This window comes from Grammomys surdaster, unplaced genomic scaffold (genome assembly GCF_004785775.1).
Source record: "Grammomys surdaster isolate TR1022 unplaced genomic scaffold, NIH_TR_1.0 213, whole genome shotgun sequence".
In the NCBI taxonomy this organism is placed as follows: Eukaryota; Metazoa; Chordata; class Mammalia; order Rodentia; family Muridae; genus Grammomys; species Grammomys surdaster.
In genome coordinates, this window is record NW_021604658.1 from 324,174 (window position 1) to 335,555 (window position 11,382).

The 11,382-nt window shown below is 43.0% G+C and overlaps 1 protein-coding gene and 1 pseudogene across 1 annotated transcript; both read right to left on the bottom strand.

Moving 5' to 3' along the window:
* Positions 1-2,642: 2,642 nt before the first annotated feature.
* LOC114625202 lies at positions 2,643-2,952 on the bottom strand (annotated as a pseudogene).
* A 2,192-nt stretch (positions 2,953-5,144) lies between these two features.
* LOC114625151 (C-C motif chemokine 9-like) lies at positions 5,145-9,013 on the bottom strand. Its single transcript, XM_028772430.1, has 4 exons — positions 8,827-9,013; positions 6,865-6,927; positions 6,315-6,423; positions 5,145-5,956 (listed from the first exon to the last, which is right to left on the bottom strand). Exons 1-4 carry the CDS (start codon positions 8,900-8,902, stop codon positions 5,845-5,847), a joined length of 360 nt encoding a protein of 119 aa, XP_028628263.1. The 5' UTR covers positions 8,903-9,013; the 3' UTR covers positions 5,145-5,844.
* Between the last annotated feature and the right edge of the window lie 2,369 nt (positions 9,014-11,382).

The following is an 11,382-nucleotide window of genomic DNA, read 5'->3' on the forward strand; positions in this document are numbered from 1 at the left end:
AGGAGGAGGAGGAGGAGGAGGAGGAGGAGGAGGAGGAGGAGGAGAAGAAGAAGAAGAAGAAGAAGAAGAAGAAGAAGAAGAAGAAGAAGAAGAAGAAGAAGAAGAAGAAGAAGAAGAAGTTGTTGAAGTTGTTGTTCTGGCTGGCTTGGGTTCTCTGTCATGGTTCATTGCCATGTCTTCAGTTATAGTTCTTTTGGGGTTTAGGGAAGGACACCTTTAGGGTCTTTTCCTGCATTCTGACTTTGTCATAGAGAAGCTTTGTTTGGAACCTTAGAGAATTCCTAACAGGGATGGACAGCTATTTTCAATGAATGCTGATGGCCTAAAGCTCTATGTTTGCAATCCATAGGGTGAAGTCCTCCCTGAGGTACAATCTCTGTAACTGATGCGTGATTTATGTTACAGTGTAGCTTGCATGCTGTGTATTAAACTGGCCACTTATTGAATGAAGCTGGAGACTCAGACAGGAATGGTGATTTGTTCATGTCCACACAATGATTTGAATGCAGGACAGGTTCTACTGTAGGAGGAGCTAAGGTGGGAGGAGTAAGGAGAGGAAGAGGAAAAGGAAGAGGGGGAGCTAGAGAGGGCAGAGATGTAGGAGGATGAAGAGCCACGAATGTACGGAGACCAGTCCTGGGTAACAGCTTACATTTAGGTTAGCTAATTGGGAAACACCTCTAATTGTATGGGCATATTGTTATTGAGCATTACTAAACATATAAAGCCTTTTGATTAATCTTTAAGCATTAGAGTCTCATTTTCATACTGGGCCCGAGTGGGTGGCGGGATGGTCTGGGCAAAGCCCAGACTTGTGGAGATAGCAGCTCTGCCAATCTTTCACATTGGAGCCTCGTGGGTGGCAAGGTTGGTGTCTGGGGGCAGCCTGAGCCGAGCAGGGTGAAAATACACCATGGGCACTTGTGGCCACAAGCCTTGCCTAGTTGGGAACATGGTGGCTGATTGAGAAAAGCCAGATTGAATGCTGCCATTTTTAAATATCTCCTGCAACAGTTCTACCTCTGCAGACTCTCCGTCTAGTGGCCATCATTCAGCTGTTTGGGGGCCATTGTAGTTAGGAAGTTGTTTCGTTTTCCCTCCTCACCTGGGATAATTAGTGAAAGAAAATCTACTTGTTATCACTCACACAGAATATAGCATATAGCAAGATGCTCCATCCCTGTGTGCTCTGTGTGCAGGTGTATATGTGTGTGTTGTGTGTGTGTGGTGTGTGTGTGTTATATAGGTGGTGTATGTGTGGTGTATGTACAGTGTGTGTGTGTATATATCAATGAATCAATGCTGGAGATCAAACCAGTGGCTTCATGCATTACTGGCACTGAACTCCTGCCCTAAATACATATTTTAAAAGAAGAAGGAATATAGTTGAAGACACTTCAGACAGCTGAGTAGACGCCTTCTGAAAGCAGGATTATAGTGAGTGAAACATGGACCATGAGTACCGTGCCACCAGCTGTATTTGAAACATGGACCATGACTACTGTGCTACCAGCTATATTAGTCAGGCTTCTGTAGAGTCACAGAACTTATGGAATGTCTCTATATAAGGGAATTTATTGGAATGACTTACAGCTTGCAGTCCAACTAACCCAACAATGGGCAGTTGTAAATGGGAAGTCCAAGAATCTAGTAGTTGCTCAATTCCATGAGGCTAGTAGTTTCAGCTGGTCTTCTGGATAAACTAGAATCCTGAAGAAGTGCGCTCCAGATAGATGTGCTGGCAAGTAAGTGCAAGCAGGCAAAGAAGAGTGAGCCTTCCTTCTTCCATTGTCCATATGTAGACCTCCAGCAGAAGGTATGGCCCAGATTAAAGGTGTGTACAACCATGCCTGGATTTGAAACTTATGTTTCTGAGGCTGGCATTGAACTCAGAGATCTGCTTGCCTTAGTCTCCTGGGATTAAAGGTGTATACTACCTTGCTTGGCCTATACTTTGCATGGCCACTATGCCTCAAGATCTGGATCAAAAGTGTATGTCATCCAGTGTCAAGAACTGGGTCAGAAACCTCTGTCATTCAGCCTCAAGATCTGGCTTACAGGGGTGACCTCCATTTCTGGATTGTAGTTCATTCCAGATGTAGTCAAGTTGACAACCAGGACTAGCCATCATGATCCACCTCTTGTCAACTCGACACAAATCATATCTCATGTTCAAATGAAACAATAACCAGGTCTTAAATACACCTAACATGATATAACTATCCTTCATACAATCGCAAACACATTGTGAATTTAGAATAGGTCATGTCCCTTGGGAAACATCCTTTTAGAATCTCAACTTAAATACCGATTGATAGTCTCTTAATTGATGTTAAAGAAATTGGAAGAAAGCACAAATATCTATACAAATGTATTCTCTTTTATTTTTGAGGCTTTGAATGATTTTATTCTTCAAATGTCTTTGCCTTTTCACAGCTCTAGGTAAGCACCCGGGCACCCCCCTCTCCATTGCCTGAATGGATGGATCACTGAGGGAAACAGGCAGGCTTTTGGAAGTTTAACGGGGTCCCTTTATAGATAGAGTAAAAGGTGCTTGGAGTTGGCCTGAAAGGGTGAGAAGATGGGATAGACATGGGTAAGGAGGGCCTTGTGCTTCAGATAATCTCAGGATAAGTGCGGGTAGAAATGGACTGCTACAATTTCCAATCTAAGGGTGGGTCTGGGAAGGGGAGATGAGTTCAGAGAAGGTACAGCGAGCGCTCTTCAGAGGAGCGCACAGAAGAACTTCTTCTCCTGGCAGGGGTTCTCTGAAGTGGGCACAGGAGTGATGAGGGGGTCCTCACAAGCGTGGGCATCACAGTAAGTCATCAGGTCTGCTGCTGCCTTGGACACCTTTATCTAGCATAAGCTGGCCTCAGTCTTAAACTGTTCCACCATCTTGCGTGCTTGGCCAATACTCATAGTGCTGTTAACAGGGGTCTCCCCTTTCATCCTGAAGTGACAGCAGCAGCAGCCTGGGGTGTAGGGTCAGTGGGGAAGGGGCACCAAACCCTGCCTCAGATAGGTGCCCTATCCTGCCAGGATTTGGACCTAAAAATATCTGTAGCACTGACAGTTAATGTGGAGGTCACTAGAGGTGCTCAGACTAGAGATCCTTGGAGGGGTGGTCTCCGTTTCTGCAGCTTAAGCACTCTATGAATGTATTCGTAATAAAGTAAAACAGAAGCACTCGTCCTTCTATAATCCTTGTTTCTGCAATTGAGCACTGGAATTAACGGTGCTGGTCCTGGGGGTGTAGGCTGCCTGCTCTGGAAGCTGATGCCACCATCAGTGTCACAGAGAAAGTCCTTTCTTTTTATACTGGCCTGTAACCCTGGTACAGGGCTTGAAGCTCCAGAAGGGAGTATAAACATGGCCAGACAGGGAGTTGAATGTCCCTGGCTTGCATCCCCCAGGGGCACTGGAGAGAGTTCGCCTTTGTCATCTTGTGCAGAAGGAGGAAATTCAAGGGTATACTCTAGCAAAATAAAATATGAACAGAAGGAAGAGAGAAGCGTGGGCTGCCTATCACAGGGGAAGGAACGCTGGCATGTAATAAGGAGGCATTCCAGTATAAGGGGTTTGCGTTTAGCAGGTCCAGCGTAATTCCTCTGACTTGAATAGAAAGCTAGGAGGTCTTGGAAGAACTTTCCCTAGAATGAAGTAGTTACCATGAAGCCAGTGGTATGACTGGAAACATGGAATAATGTTAAAACAAACTCCAGGATTCTCTGTTGGTTAGTAGAAAAAATTGTGGGGAAACCAAAATCTATATGAGATTTTTGATGGATCAAGTAGGCATCAATCTACAACAGTGTGATTTAAGCAAATGAGGACTAAAAAAAAAATCTGTTTTCTGAAATCATAAAGAGCTTCATCCCAGACTTTCAGGGATGTTCAACATACATAAATCAGTAAATGAGATCCACTGTATAAAATGTCTCAATTCGAGAAACGACAAAGTAGATTCAGAAAATGCCTGTGACAAAAGTCCAAGAGCCCTTCATTATTAAAGCCCTGCAAACAATAGAAATACAAGGAGAGCATGTCAATGCAATAAAGGAAGTATACAACAAGCCTGTAGCCAGTGTCATGCTAACTGGAGATAAACTATAAGCATTTCTGCTAAAATCAGGAAAGAGACATGGACACTTTCTTTCTATACTTTTGAATATAGTGCTTGAAGTTTTGGCTACAGCAGTAAGGCAAGAGAAGGAGACAAAATGAATTCAAACAGGAAAGGAAGAAGTCAACCTATATTCACTGGCAGATGATATCATTCTTTCTATATATAAGAGAACCCAAAGACTACACTAGAAAACTCGAAGAGCTGATAAACACTTTCAGCAAAGTGGCAGGACACAACCTGCACATACAAAAACCAATAGTCTTCCTATAAGCAAATGGCAAACATACCGAGAAAGAAATCAGGGGGAAAACCCCACTCACAATAGCCGCAAAAAATATCTTGGACTAAACCTAGCTAATAAAGCAAAAAACTTATACAATGAAAACTTTAAAACATAGAAGAAATTGAAGAAGACCTCAGAAGATGGAAAGATCACCCATGCTCATGATCTGGTTTAATATTGTGACAATAGCCAGCCTATCAAAAACAATCTACAGATTCATTGCAATCCCCATTAAAATTCCAACGCGATTCTTCATAGATTTTGAAAATAACAATCTTAAAATTCACATGGAAACACGAAAGATCTTAGATAACCCAAACGCCCCTGAACAATAGAGACATCATCGAAGGGATTGCTGTTTACAGAGCCACAGTAATAAAAACAGCATGAGACTGGTGTAAAAACAAGCTGATCAAATCGAGTCCTTGAATAGAATCGAGGATCCCACCAAACAGGGAGAACCTCCAAAGATAAGTAGATCAGTTTAATGGTTCCCTCTGTGGTGGGTAAAATACATCTTTGATATGAAGCCTACATTAGAATAAGCTGTGGTTTTGGAAATTTAAAAATCGTACCATGATGTCTTTTGTTTTGAAGAAAATATTCAAAGTTACATGATTCCCTGTTTCTTTTCCACTGCAGATTCAAGAAGAGCAGGTGAAATGCTCTCTCCCTAACAGCCCAATTTCAGCCCATGGTCCTATAAAACTGAAGAAAAAGAGGCAGACAGACTTGTGGGTGCGTGGATGCACTTTATTAGTGGCTTACTGATGGAGGGATGGTAGGAAGATCAGCTGGATTGTCACAAAGACAAGCATGTTAATAGGCTAAGGCAGAGTCGGTATCATCCTAGTAGAATGTTCCCAGCTTGTCATAAGCGACTATCAGAACCAGACGCATTATAAAGCCCACAGACCATTCTCACAGTGTATCCACTTATATTCTGCTGGGAAACTAAGTAGAAGAACTTGAGTTATTCTGAGGCAATCAGGATGGTTACAGCTCGAGATGGTCATGTCAAGCCGAATTTATAAAAAATACTGTAAATACTACTAGTTAAAGGGAAGAGTAGGGCATCAGTTTTCCCTGGAATTGGAATTACAGATAGTTTGAGCTGCCATCTGAGTAGGAATTGAATCCAGGTCCTCCAGAAGAGCAGCAGATGCTCTTAACCACTGAGCCATCTCTCTAGCCTGTGTGTAGTCACTGAGGTCAGCTTCAGGCTTCTAGGCACCTCTGAGTTTTCAGATCACTGCAGTTGGCACCAACAAGTTTCCCCTCTGTGACAAGGCTAGAGGTACTGCTTTAAAGTGGAACAGAAAAATAAATGTTTATATATCTATAAAAATAAACACTTAGAGCCTCTTAGGTGGTCATTGGGGAAGAGCAAAGAAAGTGGCTGGCAGGTCACACCCTTCTCTTCAAGCAAATGTCATTGTTTGTCAATCTGTGGTTGTGAGCTTTGCTCCAAGCTTTTCATGCACCTCTGAACTCTCCGATCACTGGGGTTGCCACAGAACCGGGTCTCCTTCTTGCTGACAAAGCTGAAGAAAAAAGAGAAGAAAGATTACAAACAGAGCTCTCTAGTAAAGAAGGAAGGGGAGCCCCATCCTCGGAACCCTCTGATTTTCCACTCAAAGGTCTGTTCTTTCCAGGAGGTAACTCAGCACCATCATCCCCTCTCTGGGGCCCCTCCCTAGGCCTGTGAGGTTCTCAAAGGACTCATGGAGTGACTCAGTCAGATTTCTGTCTACTGTCTCCTTCTCTACACCCTGAAGTATCCTCCCCTTCACCTGGTAAGATCCAAGGATGGGCCTTTTCCGGAAGTCTATCCACCACGTCATCTAAGATCCTGGAGGCTCCCTCTCCCCATAACACACAATGAGTGAGTTTGACACTTACATGATGCCCGGTTTGATGCACCCACCACTGGTTGGAAAATAATACTTATATTTTGAACACTGGATCCGTGAGTTATAGGATACGCAACAGTCTGAAGAGTCTTGAAAGCCTGTAAGAAGACAAGGGGACACTTAAGCGTCAGGTCGTTGCTCTCAAGAGTGCTGGGGAAGTTGGTGATCCCATGGGAGGTGAGAAGGCCCCCAGGACTCAGGAGAGGCTTTCCCACACCCTGCGCTCATTGTCATCTCTTTCCACACCCTTGAGTGGGCCTAAGGTGGACCACAGTCCGGCTGGGAGCATGTCTATAGAAGGGAAGCCATACACAGTCATCTATAGGCGACTTCTGCCCCAAGTGGGCAGACTCAGTGCATAGAGAAGGCACATCTGGGGGGGGGGTACTAATGGCTCATTCTAATATTCCTGGATATTTCTTGACAGCATCCTCAGCCACCCTCATGATATTGTTCTGTTCTGTCATTAGGGAGGGTGATGCTCTAGTGTTGTTCTGCAACCATCTGGTGCTCAGTACAAGCTATAATGAAATATTTACCCAGGCTAAACATTTGAACTCCAAGTCCTTGCTCTGCCTTCAGGACTTCTTTTGTCTCTGTTGCTGGAAGAAACAGAGGGCAAAGGTCAGTCTCATTGTCTCAGCATCTCTACTCACCATCCCCACCCCCATTCTTGCTAAGGCCGAGACAGGCTGCACTGCGACCACCATCACACGCTTGGAGTCTAAGGTTTGCCCTAGAGACCTGTTTCTCCCCTTTGGTGGCATGAGACTTTCCTGGGGGGGGGGAAGCTCTGTTGACTCTGAAGCACAAACTCCTTTGGTGACACAAAGACCCTTAAAGTAAAATGAGGCTCCTAATAGTCTAAGTTTATATAAATGTATGTCTGATTAAAGGGCACACTGAAGAAAACCATCCGGGATGTTCAGTGATATCCAACAATGTATCCCTTTTTAAAATCCATAATAATCCTGCATCCCCAAATACATCTAAGCCCAAAGATAGTTGCTAAAGGATTGGGAATTTGCACTAAGACAAGACCACTCACCCCTTACATCATGTCTTCAATAGTTGCATATGATTCATGTGTAATAGGGTGTGTGACTACTTTTTAACACGCTTGATGTGATGAGGGTGGCTTCCAAAGCAAATCTTAAATAGCATTAACTTTTCTTAAACACATCATTAGTAATCTGCCTCTTAAATTTACCCTTACTACTTGTGTAGTCTTAAGTTATTGAAGGCATCTCTGTTTCAGTTCTCTGGTTTATAAAGTGAGCATGCCAATAACGTAGACAAGGCCGTGTAAAATTGCTCGTCTTCCAACTTCTTTTTTTCTACAAGAATGATGAATTTCCATTTGTCCGAGCCCTCAGGAAAGCCAGAGAAGGAATCAACATCTCTAACAGCTAACTCTACTAACTATATTTTGTTTTCTGCATCTTATGGTATTCTGACATACTTAAAATCCTGACACAGGGAGGGGTTAACTGCTTCTTAACAAAGCCTTCAAACCAACTCTCGATGAGCCCAGCACCCAACCCCTGCCTTTGTCACTCTCAAACACTATGCTGGTATTTCCCTTGGCCTAACTCGTCTTAAAGCTAGATCCTTAAAGACCATCCTTATATACAAAGTCTGCTTGACTTCTTTAGTCTAGGGAGGAAGTTTTAACTGAATCCTGCACTGTGCCCTGCCTCTTTTCCAGTATCATTTCTCTATTTCATTACTTTTGGCTCCTGACTCAACACTAGTATTCTTCTTGGCTTTGTGGGGCATGATGTATCTCTCCTCCTTAGAAAAGTCGAGGAATACATTCTTTTATTTCACAGGACCTCTCTGTGTTGAGCCCTGGTCACCTCCATAAATTAAAATATCATAGCTTAAATGAGACAGTGACCATGGGTGGGCCATTGTCCTGACTGGTCCCAATGCCTTAAAAAAAGGATGGTTTTGTACTGGCAACAACTCTAGCATCACAGAGCCTTATGTTTACTTCTACAAATTTATGATTTAATTATAGTTACTTTGATCTAACTAAAACACTAGCTAAGATTAGCCAAGAGAAGTCATCAAATAATTTTAGCTATGAAAAAGGAAATTAATTGCTTCTCCAAATGGAAGCAAGCCATCTGTGTACCAGGGTCCAGACCAGTGCTTCTCACCCTTCCTATTGCTGTGACCTTTTAACATAGTTCCTTATGTTGTGATGACCCCCAACCATAAAATTACTTCGTTGCTACTTTATAACTGTAAGTTTGCTACTGATATGAATCATAATGTAAATATCTGTGTTTTCTGATGGTCTTAGGCAAGCCCTGTGAAAAGGTCATTCGACTCCCAAAAGGGTGGCAACCAGTGGTTGAGAACCACTGATCCAGAGGCTGTAGACAGAGGCAGGTTTGTACTAAGTGAATTCCATTGCTCTGTCTGGGATGGAGATTATTGAATGCTGCCCTTTTGGAGCTTCCCCCCAAACTTGCAGTTACCACAGGACTCACCATGTATGATCTCTGCCTGGATTCCAAGAGCAGCTGTAAGAATGAGGAAGGAGAGGGCAGCAGGGAAAGGCTTCATCCTCCTGGTGGGCAGACCCAACTGGCCTTCAGACTGCTTGCTGTTCTTGGCCCTGTCTTGCTATTTATAAATGTAAGAGGATCAGGAAGTCCCCTGGTTACAGCTCATAACGCCCTTCTTTGACTACATAACACCCAACATGCTAATTCTAAGAGAGGGAGCAGTGTACAATGGGAAGTGGAGGGCAAAGGTGACTTGGGGCTTTCCAAACTTCCAATTGATTCAGAGAGAGTAAATATTTCCAGAGGGACTTCTCCCTCTATAAAATTCATCCACTCCTTTAGCTCTGACCACAGGGTGGGAGTGGGGAATCCTTCTAGATCCCCTGATGAGGTGTTAACTTGGAGGACACTGGCTTATGTCCATTTCCAGTTGACCAGCAGATAACAGATTATAAAAGTAAACTTATATGTCTTACCAGAGATATATAAAATTGTTGTCAACTCCTTCTTTAGTTATTTTTATTTAATTTTAAAAGATTTACTTTATATTCATGTTTTGTCTGCATGTGTACCACATACACGCAGTGCTGTGGAGGTCAGAAGAAGGTGTCAAATTCCCTGGTACTAGAGTTACAGATGGTTGTGAGCCATCATGTGGGTGCTGAGAACTGAACCCAGCAAGTGCTCTTAACCACTGAGCCAACTTTCCAGCCCCTTTAGATATTTTTAATATGCTTTAACCTCAGAGGAAAAAAATCTCTTTAGAACATGTGTCAGAAGAAACATCTAAGGCTGGATGGGGTGATGGTCACCTTTAATTTCAGCACTTGGGAGCCAGAGGCAGGTGTGTTTGTGTATGTCTTTGTTGGTTTGAGGCCAGCCTGGTCTACACACTGAGTTATCTAATCTCCATGAGTTCTCAAATCTTTGCTGTTTATTTGTGGTTTAATTCTGATGTGGTCAGATAGAATAGGAAGAGAGGGCTAGAGAGACAGCTCACTGGTTTAGAGCACTTGTTGCTTTTGCAGAGGACCCAGGTTCAGCCTTCGTGAGTTTCATTAGCCTATTTCTATCATGAGAAGATCTTCTTTCTCCTTGAATTCTGAAGGAGCCCTTTGCTGGCAATTCCGGTCTGGGCTGGAGGTTGATGGCTTCCAAAACTTGAAGAACACTTCTGTTATTCTGATGAACATCTCCTGACATGTGACTTAGTGGTTCTCTTTTGATGCTTTCTACACATTTTTTTTTGTTTTGACTATTTAGTAGTATAATTTTAATTATAATATAGTAAGAGGAAGTTCTTTTCAGGTCTTGTCTATTTGGTATTCTAAATGTCTTCTCTATCTGATCAGATGTTTCTTTGCCTAATTTAGGGAAAAACTTTTGGCTACAATTTTATTGGAAATGTTTTCTGTGCATTTGGAAAGGAACTCTTTACTCTTTTACATCTGTGATTCTTAGATTTCGTCTTCTCCCCATGTCCCGAATAGCCTGAAAGTCCAACTCGTACATTTTCATTAATTCACTGTTGTCCTTGACACAGTGTACTCCCTGTACCTTATCTTCAAGCTCAGATGTGCTGTCTTTCTCTTGACTGGCAAGGCTTTCTGCAGAACTTTTAATTTGACTTAATTATATTTTGGATTTCCAGTAGTTTGCTATGGTTCCCCCTCCCCCAATGGTTCTATACCCTATTGACTTCCTCTTTCATATCATTTATCAAGTTCCTTATTTAATTCATGTGTTTATGTTTTCTTGGGATGCTCCTTTCATGCACGGAGATGGGAGAAGAGGACCAGGCAAGCTATAGACTCTTGTATTTCCTGTGATTTATGCTGGTGTTGAGTCTGTATTGGACAGGAGTGTGACATCCATCTGCAAGGTCTTCTCTTTTGCAGTTGCCATTCCTCACATGACAGAGATTCTGCAGGCCTTATCGATTTCCTTCTGTGGTCTGGGCAGATTCTGTCATCCTCCCAAGACTTGCCAGATTGCAATGCTGGGGTGCTTTATGCTTTATCTGGAGGGTGATTCCCCAAGTACATTGGGAATGTAGGAGGAAACCACAGCACTGAGTTGGTTTAAGCAGAGGACCTATTTCCATATTTTCAAGACCTCTTGAGTATGAATCACTCTGCTAGGGGAATGCCACTGTGGGCACTGTGTTGGTCAGTTTAACTGCCAACTTGATATAACCTAGAATCACTGGGGAAGAGAGTCTTAAATGAGGAATTATCTAGATCAGGTTGGTCTGTGGGCATGTGTAGGGGAGATTGTCTTGATTGTTAATTAAATTGGGAAGACTCATCTGGAGAGTGATGGTACCATTTCAGGGGCTGGACCCTGGCCTACGGAAGAGTAGAGGAAGTTAGCTGAGTAACTAAACAAGCAAGGAATGAACATGCATCTATTTGTTTCTCTCTGTTCTTGATTGTGGATGTGCAAACTCCTGCCAGTGACTTCCCTGCTATGATGGACTGTTACTTGGATTGTAAGCTAAAATAAATCAGTTCTTCTCCTGTGCTGCTTTTTTGTCAG